Source organism: Coptis chinensis, chromosome 3 (genome assembly GCF_015680905.1).
Source record: "Coptis chinensis isolate HL-2020 chromosome 3, ASM1568090v1, whole genome shotgun sequence".
NCBI classification, from domain to species: Eukaryota; Viridiplantae; Streptophyta; class Magnoliopsida; order Ranunculales; family Ranunculaceae; genus Coptis; species Coptis chinensis.
This window is the reverse complement of record NC_141458.1, coordinates 9138647-9165906: the sequence shown is the minus strand read 5'-3', so window position 1 is coordinate 9165906 and position 27260 is coordinate 9138647. Positions and strand designations below refer to the sequence as shown.

At 37.9% G+C, this 27260-nt stretch overlaps 1 protein-coding gene across 1 annotated transcript in view; it reads right to left on the bottom strand.

The window, feature by feature from the left end:
- Positions 1–14960, bottom strand: part of LOC147507775 (uncharacterized) — an 89489-nt gene extending 74529 nt beyond the window's left edge. The window contains exons 1-3 of the mRNA XM_086600454.1: positions 14716–14960; positions 14042–14631; positions 13607–13912 (exon numbers count right to left, since the gene is read on the bottom strand). Of these exons, the coding sequence (XP_086456580.1) occupies positions 13607–13912; positions 14042–14631; positions 14716–14945 (1126 nt within the window). The 5' untranslated portion in view covers positions 14946–14960. The remainder of the gene's footprint in view (positions 1–13606; positions 13913–14041; positions 14632–14715) is intronic.
- Positions 14961–27260: the final 12300 nt, after the last annotated feature.

Here is a 27260-nt window from a genome sequence, read left to right as displayed (position 1 = left end):
GCCGACTTTTACCTTTGTAGAGGAGGCCCCTTCCAATCAGATTTCAAAGAAGGTTCGACTGTTTTGGATTTTTTTGAAACAAGATAAATATAAGTTTTTCTGTAAAAACTTAACCTAACCAAAACCAAGAAAGAGAGATATTATAAGAGAGCAATTATTTGTGAGTTGAGTGTTCATTCTTTGTGAGTGAATTGAGAGAGCTTGTAATATGTTATTCTGGACATCTAGTAAAGCTTGGAACTCGCAGTGTGGACGTAGGCAAATTGCCGAACCATGATATATCTCGTCTTGTGGTTTGTTCTTCCTTTACATTAATTGTTTTACTTTATATATTTGTTATTTGATATTGAGAAGTGTTGGGATATTACTTAGAGGGTGTTGAAGTCTTGTCTAGTAAGAAGGATCGATCTTTGTGTATGATTGATCTATTTGTTGTAGATAACGTTGTTTCCGTATTGTACTATTTTTTTTTTTTTTTTTTGCTAGGTAAGTTTAATTGTATTAAAAAATAAAGTACAAAAGGTGTTTAGGGAGGCAACATGCTGCACTCTCTAAGGTCAATCTCAATCTATCAAGCTATTACTTCCATATATTACGGAGTAAAATACATTTCAACTTTGGAATCGTAGAATGTTTGGAAAGGGCCTTCCCATTTGTGAATCTAGTCCGGTTTGCCTTCAAAAAAACGGTTCGTCATTATCGACCGAGGGTTGTACCAACCTTTGCTAGAGGCGTCGGCGATGATATTTCCTTCTCTCGAAGATAGTGGTTATCTTGAGTCTTTGTGTGGTGGCGTGGAAGGCAACTTGTCCATCTTGCTTCAAGTTGCCATGGCACACCGCCACCAAGAACGCTTTTGACGGCCGAAGTCCGTCTCTACCCAAAGCCTTAACCAACCTCTAGATATAGCCATTTCTACACCTTCAAGGATAGCTATACATTCTGCCCAGAAGCTTGTTGCCACTCCAATACTTTTCCACATTGTCATCTTGAAATCCCCCATTCTTCCTCTATAAGAGACACCAATGCCCGCAGAGCCTGGATTGCCAGAAGCCGCGCCATCAGCGAGGTATACGACCTAGGATTTTGAGTTTTGGTAGATAACCATAGTGCTCGAAATTTGTGTAGACAAGGTGTTCGATTAAATTCCGAAGTGAAATTGTTTTTTAGGTTATTGTGTGTGACTTGAAAAATGGCTCTCAAGATGTCAAATGCTAAGTTTGAAGTAGAGAAGTTTAATGGGAAGAATAACTTTGGGATTTGGAGAGTCCAAGTAAGGAACATCCTCATCCAACAAGGTTTGCACAAGACTTTAAAGGGGATTAATTCAAAAGCTGCGAATATGAGTTATGATGATTGGGAAGAGTTCGATCTACAAGCTTGTTCATCAATCCGGTTGTATCTTGCTAATGAGGTCATGTATAGTGTGATGGGAGAAAATACTGCTGCCGGTATTTGGCTAAAGCTAGAATCTATGTATATGACCAAGAGCATGACGAATAAGATGTACCTTAAAAAGTGTCTTTATTGGTACATGATGGTGGATGGTTCAATGATGCAATAGCACGTTAGTGAGTTCTGTCGACGCCTAGCAGATTATTTGAATGTTGGCATGAAGATAGATGATGAGGATCAAGCGGCATGTTTAATATTCTCTTTGCCAGAAAGCTATGAGCATCTAATGACTACATTTATGAACAGAGAAGATGTTGATCTTGACAAAGTTCAGAGTGAATTTTTTTCTTATGAGTTGATGAAGAAGACACGTGTAGAGAATAGCAAGAGGAAGGTCGGATGAAAAGGCTTCTACAAGTAATGAGAAGTCTAGGTCCAAGTCAAAGAAGCCTTTGACACATGTGAAGTGCTATAATTGCGATGAAAATGGACATTACGCAAGTAATTGTCTTCACCCGAAGAAAGAGAACAAGAGAGATGGTAAGAAGAAAGGTAAAGCTAAAATTGAGGCAAGTTATGCTTCAGGCTCTGAAGGGGACGAGTTGAGTCTCTGTGTGTCCACACAAGACTATATGGCCGAAAAGTGGATTCTTGATTCCGGATGTTCCTACCATATGTGCCAGAATAGAAAGTAGTTTACTTCTTATGAGAGCATTGATGGTGGTTTCATTTTGATGGGTAATGACATTGCTTGTAAAACGGTAGGAATTGGAACTATACGGATCAAGATGCATGATGGTGTAGTGAGGACTTTAACCAATATGAGACATATTCCTGAGCTAAAGAAAAACCTTATTTCTCTTGGTACCTTGGATTCCAAAGGCCACAAGTTTGTGGGGGAAGGTGGAGTCCTAAAGATTGTCAGTGGCTCTTTAGTTGTTATAAAGGGTCAAAGACATGGAACCTTGTATACTTTAATAGGTAGTATGGTGATAGGCGATGTAGCAGTGGTTACATGTAGTGATGATTCTGAGTGCATTAAGATGTGGCATATGCAACTAAGGCATATGAGTGAAAAAGGTTTATCTGAGTTGTGCAAGCGAAGGTTCTTGAAGGACTTGAAGAAGCCAAGTATGGGGTTATGTGAGCATTGCGTCTATGAGAAACAGTGCAGAGTCAAGTTCAAGTCAAGCAAGCACACGACAACATGTATCCTTGACTATGTCAATACGGATGTTTGGGGACCCTCTAGAGTGGCTTCAAAGGGAGGTAACCATTATTATGTCTCATTCATTGATGATCATACTCGCTATGTGTGGGTGTATATGATGAAAACGAAAGATGAAGTGTTTGAGACATTTAAGAAGTGGAAGGCAAGGGTTGAGAATCGCACAGATAGGAAGGTCAAGACACTAAGGTCTGACAATGGTACAGAGTATACCTATGGGCCTTTCCAAAAGTTTTGTCTTTAATGAGGAACCGATTAATCGACACCTTTGATGACGAGGGGGCAGAATGGAATGGAATGGCAGAGAGGATGAATAGAACCTTGCTTGAAAGAGCGAGATGTTTGTTGTCTAATGCTAGTATAGGCAAAGAGTATTGGGCAAATGCAGTGTCCATGACGTGTTACCTGTATAATAGGTCACCAGTTCTAGCTATAGATTGCAAGACACCTTATGAGGTGTGGTCAGGTAACCCAGGTGATTATAGTATTTTGCGAGTATTTGGATTGGCTGCTTACTACCATGTGAGAGAGAGCAAGCTAGATCCTAGAGTTAAGAAAGCCATATTCTTAGGCTTCACAAATGGGGTAAAAGGATACAAATTATGGTGTCTAGAAGACCACAAGTTCCTGGTCAACAGAGATATTATCTTTGATGAGACTTCTGTGTTATCTTTCAGTAAGCTAGAAAGATTTGGGCAGAATGGTGAGTTTATAAGTTCAGTTCTCGAGCTTGAGTTGTCCGATCTGTGCAAAGAGATGATTTGGTTGGTTCATGATGAGGTACCAAATTATGGAACCACACAGCAACATGAAGAAGAGCAATAGCATCCGCAACTTGTAGTGGCTGACCCTAGGCCAAAGAGACAAGTTAAAGAAGTACACAAGTATGGGCACGAGAAGCCGGTGAAACACTATAGTCAGGTGGATTTAGTGACATATGCACTGAATATCGAAGATGATGAACCAGATAGTTTCAAGGAAGCTGTTAGAGATGCTCATTACAGAGATTGATTAGTTGCTATGCAAGAAGAGATGGAGTCTCTTGATAAAAATCACACATGGGGCCTAGTTTTATTGCCAAAGGGCAAAAGAACTATCAGCAGTAAATGGGAGTTCAGAAAGAAAGAGGTCATTTCTGAGTCCGACAGTACTAGGTATAAGGTAAGAGTGGTAGAAAAGGGTTTCTCACAGAAGGAAGGAGTCGACTAAAATGAGATATTTTCCCCGGTGGTCAAACATACTTCCATTCGTGTGTTATTGAGTTTAGTTGCTTACTTCAACTTGGAGTTAGAGCAACTTGATGTGAAAACTGCTTTCTTGCATGGGGACATGGAGAAAGAGATCTATATGAGACAACCTGAAGGGTTTGTTGTTACTGAGAAAGAAGATCATGTGTGCAAGTTGAATAGGTCACTATATGGTTTAAAGCAATTGCTAAGGCAATGGTACAAGCGCCTTGACACATTCATAATACAACATGAGTACACCCGAAGTAAGTATGACTGTTGTGTTTACTTTCGTAAGCTTCGTGGTAATGACTTCATCTATCTTCTACTTTATGTGGATGACATACTTATTGCTTCTAAAAGCATGGTGGAGATAGACAAGTTGAAATCTCAACTTAGCTTTGAGTTTGAGATGAAAGACTTAGGTGGAGCTAAGAAGATATTAGGCATGGAGATTAACAAAGATAGGAAGAAGCGACGGATAGTTGTATCTCAGAAGAAATACCTTCAGAAAGTAATTTCTTGTTTTGGTATGGAGAATGCAAAGTCGGTTTCACACCTTGGTCGGGCATTTTAGGCTTTTCGCCTAAGTTCTCTCCTAGTTTGCATGAGGAGGAACAAAAGCATATGACTTAATGTTCCTTATGCAAGTGCACGATTGGGCAATTTGATGTATCTTATGGTGTGCACACCTTGAGATATTTCCTGGCGATTAATGTTGTAAGTAGGTATATGGCAAACCTCGGAAGTAGCATTGGGAAGCAGTGAAATGGGTATTGAGGTACTTGAAGGGTACCTTGGATATGGGATTAGTTTATGGTGGATGCACTTGTTATGTCAGTGGGTATGTGGATTCAGATTATGCAGTGATCTAGATAGACCACGATCGACCATCGGTTATGTGTTTATGATGCATGGTGCAATTTGGTTAGTTGGAGGTCTATGCTACAGCTACGCTTGCTTTATCTATCTACCGGAGGAGTAGTATATGGCAGTGGCAAAAGCAGTGAAAGAGGCACTATGGCTTTGAGCTCTTCTGGATGATATGGGTATTGAGCAGAACAGTGTTGCTTTGTATTGTGATAGTCATAGTGCTATTCATTTGGCGAATAACTAGGTTCATCATGCTCGAACCAAGCATATTAATGTCCGTTATCACTTTATACACTACCAAAAAAAGGGCTTCTTGCGGCGAGTCTTTTGTCACAGCCACCAATTGTTGAGGCTAAAAGACCCTTTTGCGGCAGCCATCTTTGGTTGAGGCAAAATATGGTTTTTGGCCACGGCTTGTCAGCATCTGCAGCGAAATCTCAGTTTATCGCAACGGCTGTAGGTTTCCCACAGCTATAAGTTCACTTCTCGCCTCGGAAGGAAATTGGGCGGGGCAAAATGTATATTTTTAATTGGTTATAATATATGAATAAATGAATCTAAAACGAATAAAAAGGACCCGCGACTTTATTTCGTTATCGAACAAAAAAATTGAAAAAATAAAATAGATTGTGTTTTCATTCTCGCCGCCCAAGTTTTTATCTCTCTCTCACCAGTATCAAAGAGAACATGGGCGGCTAAAGTAAAACCCATTTTCCACCCTTTCTCTTTCTAATCGACCATATCTATTTAAACCCATTTTCCACCTTTTATTTGAAATCTCCATCCAAAAAAGTAAATCTTTTTCCTCTTTCACCGAAAAGTTTAAAGATTTGTAGATTAAAGTAATTAAGAACCGGGTAACCCTTATTTCATTTTCTTTTTCCTTCACAATTAGTAATGGATATCACTTTGATTTTGTAGAAGATGATATTGAGGGAATGGATGAAGCAGTTCTTTATTCGGTGTTGTCATTCGACTCCAAGGTAAAATATACTACTCTCGAGTCTTAACTAATGTGATAGTCTTAACTCAATGATATAGTTCAAGTTCACGGAAGAAAATGGTGCTTACTTAGAATGATCTTATCTCGGAGACAGGGGTTCCAATTAGCTTGCCATACTAAGATTTTATTTACTAATAATTAGTGGCTGGCTCGCACTCATTTCTCCACTCTAAAGATAGGAAAAGAAAAGAGGGGGAAATAAGGGAACAAACTGATGAAAAATTATATTAAGCCTTATTAAGGCTGCACTCACCTCGTGGACATGGTTCCTTTGTATATTTTCAAATCTTTGGTCATGAGCACTACTCCTAATTAAGTTTGTGTTAGAGTGCATAAATGAAAACAATATGTGCACAAAATTCACCTTTTAGACAGTTTTTGGGAATCACGAGATCATGATTTGTTTATAGTAGTGGGCCATATCTCTTCTCTGTATTGGGTTTTTGTCTGCATACAAATATCATAAAAAGTATAACGTTTGATCCTTAAAGGTTTATACTGTTTTGGATTGTGTTTGGTTAGATCTCAGTGTGCTCATATAAAAAAGAAGAAAAAGGGTGTTAAATATAAGTTGCTAACATCTAAATTGTAATTGTTAGCTTTTCTTTTTCTTATTATTCATTCTGAAGTGTATAGTTCTCCTATGTAGTTTATCAGTGTTGTATGCTACTATACATTTGCAGGTTGAAATCCCTTGTATTTACTCACGGATCATTCAAGTTATTAAGTTCATTTACAACTTTGTATGCCTAAGAAACGGCCGATGGATGAGGTGTTTTGGACGATTGTCATGGCCACAGATCTGAGTTAATTATTTCTAACTTCCTTTCTAAGGTTTGTATCCTATCCTTAACCAAATCCGTGTTGCTGTGAATATTTTAATGCCTATTCCTGTTTTACTTTAATGGGTTATTTGTAAAAGAAATTGTTTTCTTCTAGTGTTCCTGAACTACTGTCATAATTTTTAGCAAAGCACAGACATAATTTTCCGATGTTCCAATCAGATTCTTATCTCAATTTCTTATGACGTAGCTTCTCTAAAGGTTTGGTTACTTGAGAGTTGAGGATGATGTCTCCACCAATGCTTTTTTTTCAGGCCATTCCAGATGATGCTTCAAAACTTCGAGTTTTGTAAGATAATAGAAGTTACATCTGAATTTGAGACTGCATCATAGGAAATGGAGTTTATTTCCGGAACTGATGACAAGGATAGACGGTTGAGTGACTATACTCAAAATATTGAAGTTTATTTTGCTTCGAGGAAGAAGAAAGAACTAATGGCAAAGGCTAGGAATCTAATTCTACAATGTGATTCTTCAATTCCTCCAAAGGAGTACATCGGATAGATAGGCCTTTTTTAACGAATCAATTGGAAAATTATACTCACTTAAGTAATGGCTCTTGTCTTAGGAGTATACAAGGAAAAACAATAGCTCAAATGCTCATGGAGTTACAGAAGATTTTCCCGAAGCGACCTCCCCGAACTTCTTTTCATGCACGAGATGCATTATTTCTAAAGCAGAGGGGGCGGTGATGGAACTAGTCGTCAAGTGCTTTCGGTAATCTTTCATTTATTAAGAAGATTTTATGTTGGTACTAACACACTTATCAAAAAGCAAAAAGTGTGCCCTGATTTGCGAGACGCAATCATTGTATCAGCTCTTTATGCCTTTGAACCTCTTTGGAGAATATTAGTCTGTGTATGGAAATGTTTAACCCTGTGGAAGATAGATTATTACTATCTATAGTAAATATAAGATTTACAGATTCAAATTAATTTTGTGACTAGGAAAATTACTATACGAGGATGAGCTGCCTACCCAAAACTAATAAATGGAGAGACGGAAAATGAAATGAAAATAAAATGTTCCATGCATTTTGGTGGTAATGTCCAAAAATTTGGATGAAGGTTCTATAGAGTGCAGATGATAAAAGTGTACTGGAAGGGGTTTATTCTTTGTTGTGCACTCAAAGCCCAGCTGATAAAGATTTCTCATTTAGGTGATTAAAGCTTGCTTTTCTTGGGGATGTTTTTTATCCATGTCAGTCTGTTAGATCACCATCTGTTTTTTAATGTTCTGTAGCCCTTTAGTATCATATGTCATCATTAAAAAACAGTTTCCATATTTTAGTAAAATGATGATTATATTATGCAACCCCTAAAAATATATTCATTATCTAGTTATGAATTATGATGGACACTCTACACGGTGTCCCTCCTTGCAAATGGTCTTTATGATGTTGGTGGATCATTTCAGGATATTTGCCTGTCATCAGCCAGAGTGTCCAGGGAGTTTTACTATGCTACAAGGGATGTTCTACTTCTGTTTGAAGCTATAATACCTGCCCAGGTTTGTGCTCAAGAAGCATTTACAATTACAAATGATGGATTTCCTTTGTTAATTGCAAAGTCTTACATATTTAAAATCTTTGCAGGGGCATCTTGTACTTTACTCATTGGAGGATTTAGTTATATCCATTAAAGAGCTTGTAGCTTATTGGGTGATGAGTTGGGAAAGGGACACACGGTTTGGGGGGCTTCTTGTTCAGAAGGGATTCTTTATTGGGCACTTGTACAATGGTCCATTGATTTATTATTGGGTACTTGGGTGATGAGTTAGGAGAGGGACACACGGTTTGGGAGCTTGCTCCTTTTTTTTATTTTATTTTTTCTTTCTTTCTTTGTAACTTTTTTTTTTCTGTCTTGTTGTATGCATGATATCTCATCCTACAGTTTCCCTTTTATTGTAATAAAAATATATTTGCTTTAACAAATAGAAATAATAATGAAAGAATGATTTCTTGTTTAAAGAAAAATTGAAAATAGGTTTCATGGGTATATAGAAGGAGTGTTATGAACTTTTAAAATCTTTTCATGATACTCAGATGACATGAGTTCTTGCAAATTCTAAACTTGTGTTAATTGCTGTTTGTTTACGCAGAAAATAAATGCACATCGATGGCTTCTTGTACATGCATGATCGATTCGAACTTCATTTTTTGCGATTTTGGCGATTTGATGGATTGAATATGGTACTACTATGCATGCATCTATCTTTGGATTTTGAACTTCCATCACAAGAATTTTTTGTGTAGATATTTTGATACTTTTGTTTGTGTGGTACCGAAATACTCCAAAAATAAATTGTTGTTTCTTTTATTTTTGGTAATGATTGGAATTGGTTTATGTAACTTCCATGTGAAATGAAATTTCAGTTTAGATTCTCATTCATAGCTCTATGTGGTTTTAGTACACAAATTATTATTATTATTATTATATATATAACACTTTTTGCCGCGGCCATTTGTTGTAAAAAAAATCCAAAAGTATTGTCTTCTTACCGCCATTTCTTTGCAAAAAAACCAAAAGTAATATCTTGCCACGCCATTTCTTTGCAAAAAGAACCAAAAATAATGGCAGGAGAAACATTTATTGCCACGACTTGTGGCAATAAATACTTTTTGCAGCGGCCGTGCCTGTGACAAAAAGAAATTAATTTATTTTGACAATTAAACTAATTTAAATAAAAAACAATGTCCTGCCACGACATGGTCGCGGCTAAATGTTCATTCTCTTGCAGCGGTGGCAAAAATCATGGCAACAAACTTCTTTCCACACCCTTTTTGGCCTTGAGCGAGGCTAAAAGTTTTTTCGTGGCAAAACACATGTTGCCACGAATTTTGGGCTTTTTGCCACCACAACTGACCGCGGCAAAAAATCATATTTTTAGTAGTGATACGAGATGTCGTTGAGGATGGTGATGTAGCACTTGAGAAAGTGGACACCCATGACAATTTTGCTGATATGCTGACAAAGGTTGTCACCGGAGTTAAGTTCCAACACTGTTTGGACTTGCTCCAAATCCTACATGCTTGAAAGATCCCTTTGTGGGCATGGCCCTTCGGGGAGGTTGACTGCAAGTTCCGGATGGATGTGTGTCTTGCTGGATGTGTTTGGCTCGGTTTTATGTGTTAAAACCTCACCGAGGTGGAGAATGTAGAGAAAAAGACGTTTTTCTCTCTCTGGTGTTAATGGTGCGCCCGTGCTCTATAAACCTCACCGAGGTGGAGAAAGTTCAACTGTTTTCAGAAGTTTTTTTTGGAAACAGTATAAATATAAGTTTTTTCTGTAAAAACTTAACTTAACCAAAACCAAGAAAGAGAGATATTATAATAGAGCAATTCTTTGTGAGTTGAGTGTTCATTCTTCGTGAGTGAATTGAGAGAGCTTGTAATCTGTTACTCTGGACATCTAGTAAAGCTTGGAACTCGCAGTGTGGACGTAGGCAAATTGTCGAACCACGATATATCTCGTCTTGTGGTTTATTCTTTCTTTATATTAATTGTTTTACTTTATATGCTTGTTATTTGATATTGAGAAGTGTTGGGATATTACTTGGAGGGTGTTGAAGTCTTGTCTAGTGAGAAAGATCGATCTTTGTGTATGATTGATCTTTTTGTTGTGGATAACGTTGTTTTCGCATTGTACTATTCACAACAATCAGATTATATTTTTTCCTCAGTTTTTCTCTATACTTTGAACCCATAACCATTTGAGAGCATAGATGCCATTAGAAGGTAGATGAAACTATAGTACAAAATATCAGGATATGAGTATTTATCGATATTCAATTTCTGGAGATGTATTGTGGATATATTCCCCTCTTTGGGGATATTTGACATTGTTTCACATGCAAATATCGTGAATATATCCAAAATATCAACAAATATCGTGGATATTGTAGATATTTCTTGATATATCATGATACATTATTTATATTTATTTGAAATATAACGGTAAATATTAAATAAAATTGTTATATATACAAAATATCTCCAAATATCGCCAAATATTGCAAATATTGTCGAAATATCACCGATATTTACAATCGTATATATCTCTAAACATATCGTGATATTTATATATCTTTCTCTGAAATTTAGATAGATATCCCCAAATATCACGATATATCGGGATATTTTGTACTATGGATCAAACTCCTGAAGGACGAGCTGCACACATCCATTTCTAACGATTTATTTACCAAAAAATTATAAATTCATTTACCCTAGATTTAGTTATCACTTAAGAGTCATTAATCAATTGAAGACTCAACCCCATAATAAACACCAGCTCAGCACAAGTCCATAAACCAGAGTAACCATCAATAATTTTGACATCACACTCATTGATTCCCAGGAGAAGTTACTTCGACTGTTTGTATTTTAGATCTAATTTTTATGACTAGATCGTTTTGCAATTTTCATCGATGATTAAAAAGAAAATTTATAACTGACTTTCGCTCTTACTCATTTTCCCACCATCTAAGACCTCTGCAATTTGCCCAAACGTTATGCAAGGCAGAAATGCTGTCATAATATAGCTGCATAAAAAGTGAAAACAAAATGCATCAAGTATATGATGTTTCAATTGTTATTGGAGTATGAAGAATCTTTCAACTGACATTGTGTTAGGAAATGTATACTCCTTTTAAGCTTCTCATCTATTTAGGATCATACTGAAACAACTAAAGAAAAAACTATTTCACGTAAAAGTAATTACCATTTGTCTGGTTTTGGTTACAATCAAATAGTCCTGTTTTCCAGGGTTCTCCAATTTGATTATGAACTATCTCAGTTCTAGGCTCTTCATTATAATTATGAATCGTCTGAGCTTTTGGTGGATTGCGACCAGTCTCGTCTATCTCATTAACACTCTCTATAAACTCATCACTTGAAACATATTCAGAGTCCATATACAGTGTACCCTTGCGCACTATACTCCCATTTCCAACATTGTAATGAGCAAAAATTTGACCATCTTCCAATTGCGTATCTCCAAAGATTAGCCTCTGTTGATTTGCTGATTGCTGGGATCCCCTGGTAGTCTTTTGGGCATTTTAATATTTATATATGACTATAGGTCCTTCCTGGTAGTCTTTTGAGATGGTGGGAGCATAGTACAAAATATCTCGATATATCGTGATATTTGAAGATATTTATCCAGATTTCAGAGAAAGATATATAAATATCACGATATGTTCAGAGAGAAAGATATATAAATATCACGATATGTTCAGAGAGAAAGATATATAAATATCACGATATGTTCAGAGATATATACGACTACAAATATCGGTGATATTTGTGATATTTTGAGATATTTTGTGATATTTTGCGATATTTTGTATAAATAACAAATTTATTTAATATTTATCATTATATTTCAAATAAATATAAATAATATATCATGATATATCAAAAAATATCCCCAATATCTACGATATTTGTCGATATTTTAGATATATCTACTATATTTGCATATGAAACAATATCAAATATCCCCAAAGAGGTGGATATATCCACGATACATATCCAGAAATTGAATATCGATAAATACCCATATCCTAATATTTTGTACTATGGGTGGGAGTGTGAGATGGGACGATCTTTTTAATTAGTTAAACACTCTATTCTACTTTTGACATATTTTGTTTTTTAAGTTTCCATGAACCAAAATCCACATAGCAATACCTCAATAATCAGACCCAAGATATAGATAGCGACATAGCAACACTACGAGTCTACGATAATGGATATTACATAGCAATACCTCAACAATCATAATTTCCATTTTTTAATGTTATTGAAATTGATTTTCGGTGTCTCCTGGAATTAACCTTTTAATCGACTGCTTTTGGGGGCTGAAAACAAAATACTATGTAAAATTATTGACTCTCCCACACTTTTTTCCTCCTTCTGGCTCGTCTTCTCTTCCTCTATCCTACCGATTTCTCACCCCACCATTTTCCCCTTGTACTAGAGAAAACCATAAATTTGACACTCTTCTTCGCAAATCATTGATCGATTTTCTTTGTTGAAAAAAGGTCCAATATAATCAGGGGCGGAACCACGAAAAAGGTCCTGATTGAGTATTGCTATATCAATATCCTTGGGGCTCTTGAACGTATTGTTATGTGTAAAAATGGCATATACTGATATACGTGAAATGATTGGAGATCACAGGGAGAACAAACGAGCAAATAGTAAAAATGGCATACACTGATATATTTGAAAATTGAAATGATTATATTGAAGATCACACAGGTTCTATTCCAAAAAATATGTATTACAAGGAATTGTTACAAACTTACAATAAAGAAAGATTGAAGTGGCATCATTAGAAGGTAGATGAAACTTCCTGAAGGACAAGCCGCACACATTCATTTCTAAAGATTTATTTACGTAAAAATTACAAATTCATTTACCCTAGATTTAGTTATCACTTAAGATTCAGTAATATATTGAAGACTCAATCCCATAATAAACACCAGCTCAGCACAGGTCCATAAACCTGAGTAACCATCACTTTTGACATTACATTCAGTGATTCCCAGGAGAAGTTACTTCGACTGTACGTTTGTATTTTCAGATCTAATTTTTATGACTAGATCATTTTGCAATTTTAGCCAATGATTAAAAAGAATACTAAAAATTGACTTTTGCTCTTACTCATTTTTCCACCATCTAAGACCTCTGCAATTTGCCCAAACGTCATGCAAGGCAGAAATGCTGTCATAATAGCTGCATACAAAGTGAAAAGAAAATGCATCAAGAATCTGATGTTTCAATTCTTATTGGACTATTAAGAATCTGTCAGCTGGCATTGTGTTAGGAAATACATATCTAGTAAGTATCAACTCAACTGTAGGATATATCTTTTAAGAATGATGCTGAAAATTTTACCGTTTGCCGGGTTTAGCTGGCAATCAAATAATCCTGTTTTCCAGGGTTCTCCAATTTGATTCTGAACCGCCTCAGCGCTTGCAGAAAGTTGAGCAGTGTCATCTATCTCATTTTCACTCGCTGTACTATCATCACTTTGAACATATTGAGATGGAATAAAGAGTGCATTCCCACCACCTCTTAGTCTGGTTACGAGGAGCAGTGTACTCTCATTTCCAACATTGTAATTAGCAAAAGTTCGACCATCTTCCAGTTGTTTTCCTTCAAAGACGAACCTTTGGTGATTTGTTGGGATCCCTTCCTTCTCCTGGATTTTAGCCTTCAAACTGTCAATTGTATCGGAACTTTTGATGTCAAATCTTAATATTTTACCCTTTAACGTCTTTACAAGGATCTCCATGGTTGATTCCTTCTGAATATCGTAACCAGCAAAGGTCAGCCCTCGCCGATTTGCAGAAAGTTGAGCAGTGTCATCTATCTCATTTTCACTCTTCGAACATATTGAGAAAGTTGAGCAAATATCATCACTTTGAACATATTGAGATGGATTACAGACTACAGTCCCACCACCACTTTGATTGTAATGAGAGAGTTTGAGCTGTTGACCTGCAAAGGGGAGCCTTGGCCGATTTGCTTTTACCGTGCCAATGGTATCTGAACTTTTATCAGAACATTCGACCGCGGGTATTATCCTTCTTTCAGTTAAAGATTTGACAAAGATCTGCATACCACCACGAAGAAACAGGGTTGAGTCCTTCTGAATATTGTAATCAGCGAGAGTCCTTCCATCTTCTAGTGGTTTACCTGCATACATCAACCTTTGTTGATCTGGTAGGATTCCCTCACTGTCCTTGATCTTTGCTTTTACACGATCAATGGTATCTGAGCTTTCCACGTCCAAAGTAATGGTCTTCTTTGTGACAATCTCGACGAATATCTGCATATCAGCTTGCTGACGGAGATCCAAGTGCAGAGTTGACTCATTGTGAATATCGTAATCGGCAAGAGTCCTACCATCCACAAGCTGCTTACCAGCAAATATCAAATTTTGCTTCTCTGGAGGAATACCTTCTTTATCCTGAATCAGAGTTTTTATCCTGTTGATAGTATCCGAGCTCTCTACTTCTAAGGTAATATTGGCGTTGCCAGTTAGGTGAAGGCTGGAATCCAGTTTGACGTTATTATCTGCTTCGGTCCGGCCAATTTCAAGTTGGTTGTGGTCAGCCGAGATTTCTTCCTTGTACGGGATAATGGCTTTTACATGGTCGATCTGTAGGGTGGACTCCTTCTGAATGTTGTAATCTGCGAGGGTCCTGCCATCTTCTAGTTGCATACCAGAAAAGACCAACCGTTGCTGATTAGGTGGGACACCTTCCTTGTCCTGAACCTTTGCTTTTACATTTTCAATTGTGTCCCAGCTCTCCACCTCGAGAGAAATTACTTTTCCTGTAAGAGTCTTGACAAAGATTTGCATCTGTAAATGAAGAAGAAGATGAAAAGAATTAGGCTGTTTTTCATATAAGGTCAAAAATTAGATTGAAACTATATATGATGTTGTTGAAACTTGAAACTAAAGAAACAGTTCAAATAATCACGACTCGTAGTCACCCCAAACAGTTAACTTATTGTTGGGATATACAAGTAAAGTAGTGTCGGGAGATTTCACTAAAAAGTCACACCTCAATCTAGATACTTTCTATCCCAAATGATTTCAAATTGGAACTCACACCAAGGAAATCACTCACCCAAGACTTTGGTAGTTATCACAACAAACTCAACAAGCAAAACCACGAATTTATCATCACAATCATAGCAAACAATAAATATAGAAGTAAATGATGCAAAGAGACACAAAGATTTAAGGTAGTTCGGTAAATGTTACCTATATCCACACAAAAGCCGAGTTTCCTTTATAGTAAAGATTGGAGAGTTTACAATAGGTAACTAGAATCAAGAACAAGAGGCCTCACTCAAACCCTAGCTCAATAGAACTCCCACAATTCCCATGAAATGAATCTCTCAAAGTTATCTCAACCCTAACCATAAATTTCTTTATATAGGTGGGGAGAAAATTTCATGAGAAAATGGATTTGGTTATTGAAATTTCGACAAACTATCAAAATTTCATAATATTTCATCAAGACGAATTTCGGTTGGTTCACCTGGGCCATCCAAACTTCTCAAGGTTGGTCACATCAAGCCGACTTCGAAACAGGAAGGAAGAAATGTGCATGGATCTTGGTTGGTTCTCTTGGGCCGGCCCAAACTTCTTAAAGTTGGTCGGATCGGTGACCGATGCAAAGAGAAAAACTACACAAAAGGTGGGGCCGATCGGCCGGCGTCCAAGAGTGAAAAAACCGGCTTAATCCAGCCATCTATGTTTCACAACTGTTTTAGTTCCTCGCTACCATCACCGGAGCAAAGCTCAACGGTTCCACAAACCCAACAATCTCCCACTTGGAACCTATCGAGATTCTACAAGCACATCACATCTCAATTGTAACAACTCCATCCAAATCCAATTTACTAATGAAACACTCGGCTCATCCAACATGGTCTTCAAGCAAGAAGACCACCGGGTTGAACACAACTTCAACTTCTCGATAGTCCGGTCTTGTCAACATATCTCGCCGCGATTCTCACTCCCTTGGATCTTCTTAAATGCCAAAACCTCATCCTCCAACAAAGATCGGATAAAATGATACCGGAGATCAATGTGCTTGGTCCTAGAATGAAAAGCGGAATTCTTAGCAAGATGTATAGCACTGATCATTGTCAGCGTGTAACACACTCCTCTCTTGCTTCATCCCAAGCTCTTCCATCAATCCTCAGAACCAAATCATCTCCTTGCTTGCCCTCAGTAACGCCACATACTGCATACGTGGTAGACAAAGCAACAATCTTCTCAGAATTGAGAAATCTAACTTCATCGAGTAGCACCTTTTTTGTAAAGACATAACCAGTAGTGCTTTTTCTGCGATTTACCTCACCTGCAAAATCGGCATCCACATGCCCTTGCAGGTTCACAACACCCCTTCCATAACATAGGCATTTATTTGTAGTACCTCTCAGATATCTCAATATCCACTTCACGGCTTCCCAATGTTGCTTGCCAGGATTAGACATAAATTGACTGACAACTCCCACTGCTTGGGCTATATCCGGACGCGTGCAAACCACGGCATACATAAGACTTCCAATGGCAGAGGCGTATGGTACCTTAGCCATGAAGTTTCTTTCCTCAACAGTCTTGAGAGAGTGTTCCTTGGACAACTTGAAGTGGACTGCCAAAGGTGTGCAAACTGGTTTCACACCACCCATGTTGAACCTCTTCAATACCTTTTCAATATACTCAGCCTGAGACAACTCCAGAATACCTTTTTGCCTATCTCTTCTGATCCTCATCCCTAGAATATGTTTCGTTGCACCCAAGTCCTTCATAGAGAACTCACTTGCCAACTTCTCTTTCAATCTCCTAATTTCTGACATATCAGAACTCGCTACTAACATATCATCAACATATAACAACAGGATGACGTAGCTGGAGTCGAACCTCTTGAAGTAGCAACAACGGTCAGCGTTGCACTTATAGTAGCCATTTCTTTGAATGAAGTTATCAAACTTTCTGTACCACTGCCTAGGGGATTGTTTCAAACCATACAAGCTCTTTCTGAGCCTGGATACCATATTCTCTTTACCCTTTTTGATGAAACCCTCCGATTGCTGCATGTAAATTTCCTCAACTAGGTCACCATGGAGGAAGACAGTTTTAATATCCAACTGCTCAAGATACAAATCTTCCACTGCAACAATACTCAACACTGACCGAATGGTATTCAGTTTACCACTGGGGAGAATATCTCTATGAAGTCAGCACCTACTTTTTGCTGAAAACCCTTGACTACTAGCCTCGCTTTGTATCTCTGGGAACCATCATGTTCCTCTTTGACTCTAAACACCCATTTGTTCTGTAGAGCCTTCTTTCCCATGGGTAGTTTGGCTAACTCCCACATGTCATTAGAGATGAGGGACTTCATCTCATCTTGCATAGCAAGCTCCCACTTGCTTACATCACTCGCCTCCAATACTTCATCATAGCATTGAGGCTCGCCACCATTAGTAAGTAGCAAATAATTCACATAGGTGGAGGGTGGATATCTAGTACTCGGTACATGTGGCCTGAATGTCTTCCTTGGGGAACGAGGTGGAGATGGACTCTGTGGTGTAGTATCCTCATTGTTATCTTAGTCACTACTACTGTCATCTTCTGACTGTGGGGCTCCCACTATACCACGACTTACATCAAAGTCTTCCAACTCTACATACTCTATGCCACTCTCTGTAACCGATTCCTTGGTTTGTGCTTCATCTCTGTCCTTGTATATCACCTTCTCATTAAACACAACATCTCTACTATGAACGATTTTCCAATTTTGATCATCCCAAAAATGATATCCAAAATCATTACCGCCATAGCCGATGAAGGTACACTTTAGTGACTTAGCATCAAGCTTGCTTCTAGCTTGGTCACTAATGTGGACATAGGACACACAACCAAACACCTTCAAATGGGAAAGGTTCACATCCTTCCCGCGCGCTCCACACTTCCTTTGGAATCTTAAAATCCAAAGGTACTAACGGTCCTCTATTAATCGTAGGGTCAGGCTGGCGGTTGCTAACACTTTCTGCCTAGAAAGCTTGGGTAGTTCTCGCTAGTGCACGATACACCTAGCTCTCTCTGTCAGTGTTCTATTTATCCGCTTTGCAACCCCATTCTGCTGAGGTGTCCCTAGCAAAGTCTTTTCCATCTTGATGCTATTGTTAAAGACAAGATTCTTAAAACCCGAATCCTCATACTCTCCACCGTTGTCGGATCTCAGCTTCTTTACTTTCAAGCTTGTCTCATTCTCAACCATGGCCTTTCAAGTCTTGAACACTTCAAATACTTCTGACTTGTGCCTCAAAAAATAGACCCACACCTTCCTAGTATGGTTATCAATGAAAGTTACAAAATATGACTTTTCGCCAAGTGAAGAGACATTAGCTAGCCCCCATACATCTTTATGAATCAACTCAAGCCTTCTAGCTTTCGGAGTCTGACCCATTCTCTGAATACTTACCCGCTTCTGCTTTCCAAATACACAGTTCTCACAAAAGTCAATTTCAGTCGACTGTAACTTTGGAAGTTTACCAGAAGAGTGAAGGATTTTCATTCCTTTCTCACTCATGTGACCAAGTCTGTGGTGCCAAACATTCAGATCCTCTTTGCCATGTGCCACGGCAATCAACTCACAGCTATGTGTAGTCATGTAGAGAGTACCATCTTTCTTGCCATTTGCAACAACCATTGAACCCTTCGAGACCTTCCAAGTGTTACGAGTGAAGACTGTAACAAATCCTTCACTTGCCAATTACCCCACAGAAATCAAATTCTTCCTCAAATCCGGAACGTGTTTGACGTCCCTCAATAACCTTGATGAGTCATTCATCTTGACATGCACGTCACCCTTGCTGACAATGTCACAAAGTTGGTCATCACCGAGAAATACCGTTCTAAGGTCACCTTCGGTGTAGTTCTCAAAGAACTCTCGATGTGAGGTAGCATGGAAAGATGCGCCGAAATCAAGTACCCAAGACTCCTTCTTTTGCTCCATCGAACATATTAAGGCATCATCTACCATCTCAACAACATTAGCTTCTTGATTTTTTTTCTTGTTCTTATTAATGTTGTTGTTGTTTCTTGGTGTCGGGAAATTGGGGTTATAGTGGCCAGGCCTACCACAATTGTAGCATACAACTTCACTTATGTCTCAAGGTTTGTGTTCAACGCTTTGCAATCGGGGGCTTGAGATTTCGATCTCTCCCTCCACTTTTTCTTACCATGACTCATGTTTGAATTTCTTCCCATACTTTTAGTGCTCAATGCCGACCCTGAAGTTGACCCCGAAGATGAAGGACAATCCTGTCTCCGGATTTCCTCGGTTAGTACCATACTAACAACGTGCTCAAACTTCAACTTGGTCATTCCAAAGAGAGCCACTAATAGCCACCATAAGTCGCCTTCCAACTTGGAGGCAATTGTCCAAGTATCGCCAAAAGCTAGCACCTCATCACTAAATGTAATCTCAACCGACTCCAATTGGTCCTTAGTTTGGTTGAATTCATTTAGGTGATCCTGAAGGAGGTCCCTCCGACATTCTTATACTAAATAGCTTGGTGATCAAATAGACTTTGTTCATGTCGAGGGTTGTTCATACATCGTAGTAAGTGCCTCCATAAGAGACTTCGCCGTCTTCTCGGTTTTAATATTGAAGGCTACCGACTTCGAGAGACTCAATCGGATTGTGGCCAATGCCTTTCTATCTTGCAAATCCCATAGGCCTTGTGGAATCTCCTCGGGCTTCTCACTTATCAATGTTTCCATCAAATCCTTTTGATAGAGTACGTCCTCAATTTGCATCTTCCAATAGCCAAAGTTTGTTCCATCAAACTTCTCTATCTTATAGCTTTCTTTGTCGGTCGTCATGACTTCCACTGAACCAAAACAACGGTGGAGAACCTCTCAGAGGAATTTCTTCAAACACCTAGCTCTTAATGCTAAAGGTGGAGTCTTTCCTCACACACCTTGTATACAATGATTCAACCTAAAGCTCTGATACCACTTGTTGGGAGATTTCACTAAAAAGTCACACCTCAATCTAGTTACTTTCTATCCCAAATGATTTCAACTTGGAGCTCACACCAAGGAAATCACCCACCCAAGACTTTGGTAGTTATCACAACAAACTCAACAAGCAAAACCACTAATTTATCATCACAATCATAGCAAACAATAAATATGGAAGTAAATGATGCAAAGAGACACAAAGATTTAAGGTGGTTCGGTAAATGTTACCTACATCCACACAAGAGCCGAGTTTCCTTTATAGTAAAGATTGGAGAGTTTACAAGAGGTAACTAGAATCAAGAACAAGAGGCCTCACTCAAACCCTAGCTCAATAGAGCTCCCATAATTCCTATGAAATCAATCTCTCAAAGTTATCTCAACCTTAACCATAAGTTTCTTTATATAGGTGGGGAGAAAATTTCATGAGAAAATGGATTTGGTTATTGAAATTTTGACAAACTGTCAAAATTTCATAATATTTCGTCAAGACGAATTTCGGTTGGTTCACCTGGGCCATCCAAACTTTTCAAGGTTAGTCACATCAGGTCGACTTCGAAACAGGAAGGAAGAAATGTGCATGGATCTCGGTTGGTTCTCTTGGGCCGTCCAAACTTCTTAAAGTTGGTTAGATCGGTGACTTCCTCGGCGCAGAGAGAAAAACTACACAAAGGTGGGGGGCCGGTCGACGGCCGTCCAAGAGTAAAAAATCTAGCTTAATCCAGCCATCTATGTTTCACAACTGTTTTAGTTCCTCGCTACCATCACCGGAGCAAAGCTCGACGGTTTCACAAACCGAACAAGTAGTGAATAGAGTTGTTGTATAGTTGTATATGGGACTGCATTAGCTTATTTCAAACAGTTAACTTTTGGCCTTATATGCAAAAGGATGTAAAAGTTTTTGCCCGCAAATGTGAAAAGTGTCAACGATATGCCCCACTCATTCATGCCCTAGCAACAGAACTGCACCCGTTGGCCAGCCCATGGCCATTTGTACAGTGGGGAACTGACATTGTGGGACATTTGCCGCCAGCTCCCGGCAATGTCAGATTTGTACTGGTCGTGATGGATTACTTCACCAAGTAGATAGAAGTAGTTTTCCTTGTTTTCATTCGAGAACAGGACGTCAGAAAGTTCATTTGGAACAACATTGTATATAGGTTTGACATACCCAAAGTTATCATATCAGATAATGGGCAGCAGTTCGCGGGCGGATTGGTCGCTGAACTCTGTGAGGAGTTTCACATCATCCATCTGTTCTCAACTCCCAGGTATCCACAAGGCAATGGCCAGACCGAAGCCTCCAATAGGGTTATTTTGGATAACATGAAGCGCAAGTTAGATGACGCGAAAGGATTATGGGTCGAGGAACTCCCTAAGGTCCTATGGGCATACCAAACTACACCTAGATGATCAACTGACGAGTCCCTATTTTCACTGACCTACAGAATTGAAGCTGTCATACCTCCAGAACTTGTTGCTCCCACTTAAAAGTCGGACGTTGTGGACACCCTGGACAATAAGGAACTATTATGCAGAGAAATGGATCTCTTAGATGAAAAACGAGAAGGTGTCGCATTGTGCTTGGCTGCCAACCAGCAAATTTTGAAAAGATCATACGACAAGAGAGTCCGAATTCGATCTTTCAAATCTGGCGACCTGGTTCTGCGCGAGATCCCAGAGCCCAACGACAAGCTTGGGTGTAAGACCACAATTATTTTTTCCATTATTTCGTAACAATATTTAGCATTTCGGAATTTGATATTTATTTTCTGGTCAATGTGCTAGTAAATTAAATGCGGGTTTGACTTTTGAAAATGAGAGAAAATAGTTTGTTTGGTTTGAAAATGGTTTAATAAGAAAGTTTTTAAGTTTTAAAATAATGTGTAAAGATTTTATTAATAAGGAAACATGGAGAGAATAATTTCATAATTTATGGGAGAAAATATGAAAAGATTTTGATTAGAAGAAAATGTCTATAATTTGTAGAGAGAGGAAGGTTTTTATTTGAAAAGCAAATGTGTAGAGAATTTGTAAATATAGAAATGTCTTGAGTTTGCTTTAGATCTAAAAGAATGAAGAAGGGAAAAAAAGAGAAAAAATAAAATAAAATAAAAATAAGATTAAAAAGAATAAAAAAAAAAATGAAGAAGAAGAAATAATGAATAAAGGGAGTATTTCTATGCTTTGTATTTCTTGGATCTACGTTGAGTACTTTTATTGCTTGACTCTTACGTGGAGTGGCGTTCTTTCTCTTATTGTTCTTTCGCTAGAAGAAAAGGTGAGTAGACCTCATTTGTTATTTTCAATTATTTAGTTGTTGATTCTAAATTGCGTTTAATTAATTAGAAAAAAAAAAGAAAAAAAAGAAATATATATTGTGAGTATTTTATATTGGTATTTGGAACGTTAAAAATTAGTGTTTGTATCATAGTCATGAAACGGTTGCTTTATATATGGGTTCACATTTATTTACATGAATCTATTAAATATTGCGTATTAGATATTAACGTTGAATAATGTAAAAGAGATAAAATAATATGATTGAAATTGTACTAGTGAGTAACCATTATTTATGTGTGGTAATATATATTAACTTGATATTATAAAAGAAATGATTTGTTGGTTGTTGTGCATGGATGAGAACATGATTATAGAATTGGTTTTTCTATTTAACACTGTAGCAATAGTAAATATAATGTGTATTGTAGCGTGTACTGTTACAATAGAAAATATAATGTTGCATTGCACTGTAGCAATAGTAAATATATTGTGGTATTGTACTGTAGTGCATACTGTAGCATTTTAAATGACGTGTAATGTTACTGTAGCATGTAATCATTAATGAGGGTATTGTAGCTCTTCTAAACCTTGATGACATTTATGTAAATATTAAAGTTGTGGTAATAAATGCTATATAGTGATATGCAACACTTTTTTTTATTATTCAGTATATTCAAAAGATGCTATATTAATTAATTACCAATGTCATGGTGTGTTATATTGCCATGGTGATATAATATCATTGGGATTTTAAGGTGTGTGTCCTCTATGCAACATTTTTGAGGAATGGTTATGTAACTAAGGTTGGCGTTATATGTATGATTGCGTTGCTATGAAATAATATGGCAATGTCTTTAGATAAATTTAAGACAAGTTTAAATGTGACATGCATGATATATTCAAATGTGATGTTTAATACAATATATTTTATTGACACGTGACGAGAGCGAAAGTTTAAGAGACATGACATTCCTAAAACGTTATAAAAATGTTTTGTGGTACGTTTGGAGCAAGTGTGACATTATGTGGTATGTTGTAATTGTTGTTATGTTAAATGATATGATATGTTAGGATATATATTAAATGCAATATCTTTTGAGAAATAAATGTAAACGCTCTATCATTATATCTGTGAGAAGCTACTATGAGGTATTATAGTATTTGTGGATATTTCCAAAGGGATTGTGGTTTAGTACAATATATTTTATTTGGCACGTGAAAGAATGAAAATAAGAGGTATTGTGATATTTCCAAATAATGTGGCTTAGTGCAATAATTTATTTGGCACGTGATAGAGTGAGATGGTTATGAGATACAAATGTATGATACCTGAATAAATTACGTAACAAAATCCTAGAACCTAGCCACCACAACTCATGTGATTTGGCTCTTGTGTAGGGCGTATGTGATGTTGATTGACCCTTGTGTAGGGCAATCGTAGCCGAATAGTGGCTTGATTTTCTCGTTCGCAAAATTAGAACGAGACGCGCGATATTTTATGCCGAATAGTGGCAGTACCCACCTAATGGCATTCGTGTGGGGGTTACTTAGTATGCGATATCCCGCTTAGGGTAACTAAGTACGGAGTGGTTCATTACGTGAGGGGAGGCACGTGGATGTACATGTTCGGCGTATGGGAGCCATTGTGGTAGCTAGGAAAACTTGGTAAAACATCGAAACGACGTGATTCTAGAGACACTTGAAGAAACTCTACACAATAATTGTGATGATATATCAAAGTGTATGTTAAATCTATAATAAATGATTGATTGTGGTTGTGAAATTTGGTTCAATGAGATGATTGGAATTATGTCTATGGTATGTTTGTTTTATTGTAATTTATGTTGCATTCACAATGGTTTTGTAGAAGGGTGGGTTGAATTGATTATTTATGCAGGTGTGACCCACTCTGTGATCAGGCATACACCAGTGTAGGTATAGAGTAAGTTTTAGTTTTGTTATTTTATTATTAGATGTAGTTGATCTAGTACGGTTGGAAGCTAAGGCACCTCAGTAGAGGAACTACCTGCCTTAATTATTGTATTTAATAATGTTGTATTATTTGTTGGAAGTTAAGACGCCTCGATGGAGGAACTAACTGCCTTATTAATTGTGTACATATATGTATAAGTATGATTTGTATTTTATGACTACTCATACCATCATTGTTTATAATGCTGACCCGATTTGCATGTTTGCTTATCGGGTGTCTTCATAAAATGAACATAGTTGATAAGTCTTGACAGGATTAGTGTTGAAGAAGGTTGATTGCTGCTTGTGGTTTGCGTTAGCGTCTCATTACCGAATATGTTTTGTTTTCCCTTGAGGTGCAATAGATTTTTCAGTTGAGACAATGTTTTTTGTATTTTCAGTTGTAATTATAATTAAAGAGTTGTTGAAAGGAAATTTGTAATTTAATCATATTTGTGATTTTTTTTGTAATGAAGAGGACTTTTGTTTCTTTAAAAAAATTTATTGGTTTCAAATTATTGGAATAATCAAACGGATAATGGGTTTTTGGAAGTTGAGACTGCATCACACCTCGAAAATCGAAGAGTCGGGAATAAATATTGTTCTTCTAATTTTGTCGAAATTCAGGGTGTGACGTTTGGCCCAACTGTGAAGGACCATACATCATCGATAAGGTTGGCAGAACAGGCTTTTACTACATGCGTACTGTTGAAAGGGACGTTCTTGTCAAACCATGGAACGCACAACACCTTCGCAAGTACTATCAGTAATTTGTTATTGCATGCTTCTTTATACATTGTTTATTCTCCCCGATAATCAATAAAGTTTTTCACCTTGCAATTGAATTTATTCCTTGCGTCAGTTCTTTATTTATTATCCACAATGGACTAAGCCTTTAGGGAATTATCTTCTCACTATCTGTTCAAGAATATTGTATGCCAATTTGCTTTAGAACCAGTGATACTGAGTGTAGGGAAGTGGAGCTGTATGCCAGTTCCTTTCTCGTCCCCATACAGCTTGAACTGTACGCCAGTTCTTTCAGACTGCAGTTATCCTCGATGGGTTAAGCCTTTAGGAAATCTAACCACACTAACTGTTTAGTAAACTGTATGCCAGCTTGACTTGGAACAAGAGATAGTGTTCTTGGGAGCCCGAACTTTATGCCAGTTCCTATAGCTCTCATAACATCACACATGGGAGTTGCTGGGAAGGTCTGGGTTGGATCCAGATCCTAGCACGCAATCATTGGCCTGGAATTATATCGGCATGATGGCGCTGAGGAAGACTTCCACACTGTTGTTCTGGCGATAACCTATTTATTTTTTAAAATAAATAGGACCTATCGTTATTAAACGCAGTGTTATGCTCAATGCACCAAGTTACTTTCGCGACAAAACATGGCTCCTCAGGGCACTGTGTCTTTATTAAGATCGAACTTTTAGTTACAGTTAACTTGAGCGGCTCCCATGACATCCTGATCAGATTCTGGTTATGCCTCATTTTAACTTGTTTAGCCTACTAGGGTCACCTATTGTTGTTCCAAATGAACTTTGGGGGAATCAGGGGTAGAATATGCATAGTAGTTCATATCATGTTATATTGTACGTAACATAAATTGAATTGATTTAAATGCATGCATAAATTAGAAGAGCTACAGAGCTCAGTAAATTAAATTGTATGTGAGCAACACGGCTCAATATTATACACCATAGAAATAGAAATTGTATGCGATCAACACGACTCAATATTACAGACCCAGAGAAATATTGTTTCTGACTAAGCGTACCTTGAACTGAATAACTAAGTCTTTACTTAGTTTGTTGAGCAGAGATGGTATCTTCCTTAGTAGTACTTGCAAGAACTGACTGAGTGGTTGAGGGCTGGACAGGGCACTCACCTGGAATAGGTATGACAGGAGCAGGAGGCAGGTTATCATCAGTTTCTTCCTCAGAAAATGAGGAGGCGTCAGGCTTGAGCTTATTTTGAATGGCCAAGATGCTGGTAGACAGGTCAGGATACAGGATGAAAGGGTTAGTCACTTGCCCTTGCTCATCCACCTGAGGAATGTATCCAGCAGCCCCCACAGCCTCTTCAAATTTAACTTGCTTAGCAGCTTTGAAGGAATCTTCGGCAACATCAAGAACTCTCAAAGTGAAACGAACGGCGTTGTCAGAGGACCTCCTCTTTACCTCTTTGGCCATTTTGGAATAAAACTCAGAGATTTCAATCAGGAGATCATCAGCCTTTGTGGTAGAACGTAAACGCTTATCCCTGACGCTCCTCTCATAACCTGACATAAGCTCGTTAGATTGAATGATGGCCTGACCAAGCGCCTTCATCTCAACATTTCTACGATCCAGATAGTCTTAGACTTGGTCTTTCTATGCTTGCAGTGTAGTAAATTGGGAGCACAGTTCCAATAATTTTACTTTCCAGGAGGCAGATTCAACAGCTTCTTTCTGGGCTTTGCCAAGAGAGGTTCGAAGAGTTACAACTGTCTCTCTCATATTCCTAAAGCCAGCATCAGCTTTCTTCTCTCTGGCTAGGAGTTGGTCAACTTGGCATTGCAGTTCCTCAGCCCGTTTCTCAGCTACCTCCTTTGCCCAGTGCAACTCACTAGTAGCCATGTCATCGGCGGCTATACTAGTTGAGTTGGCAAAGATCAGCTCTTTCATAGCTAGGAAGTCATTCACCAGCTGGAGAGTGGTATGAAGTGTATAAGTAACGCGATAAGATATGTCCAATAGTACGCAGGGAAAGAAGTTTCACCTTGGCCATATGAATGGCAGATCTGTGGTATGACAGGTCTAGACTGCCAGCCATACCGACTTCAGCTTTGTCAATCGGAAGTCGCGCAGCCTCCAAAACTCC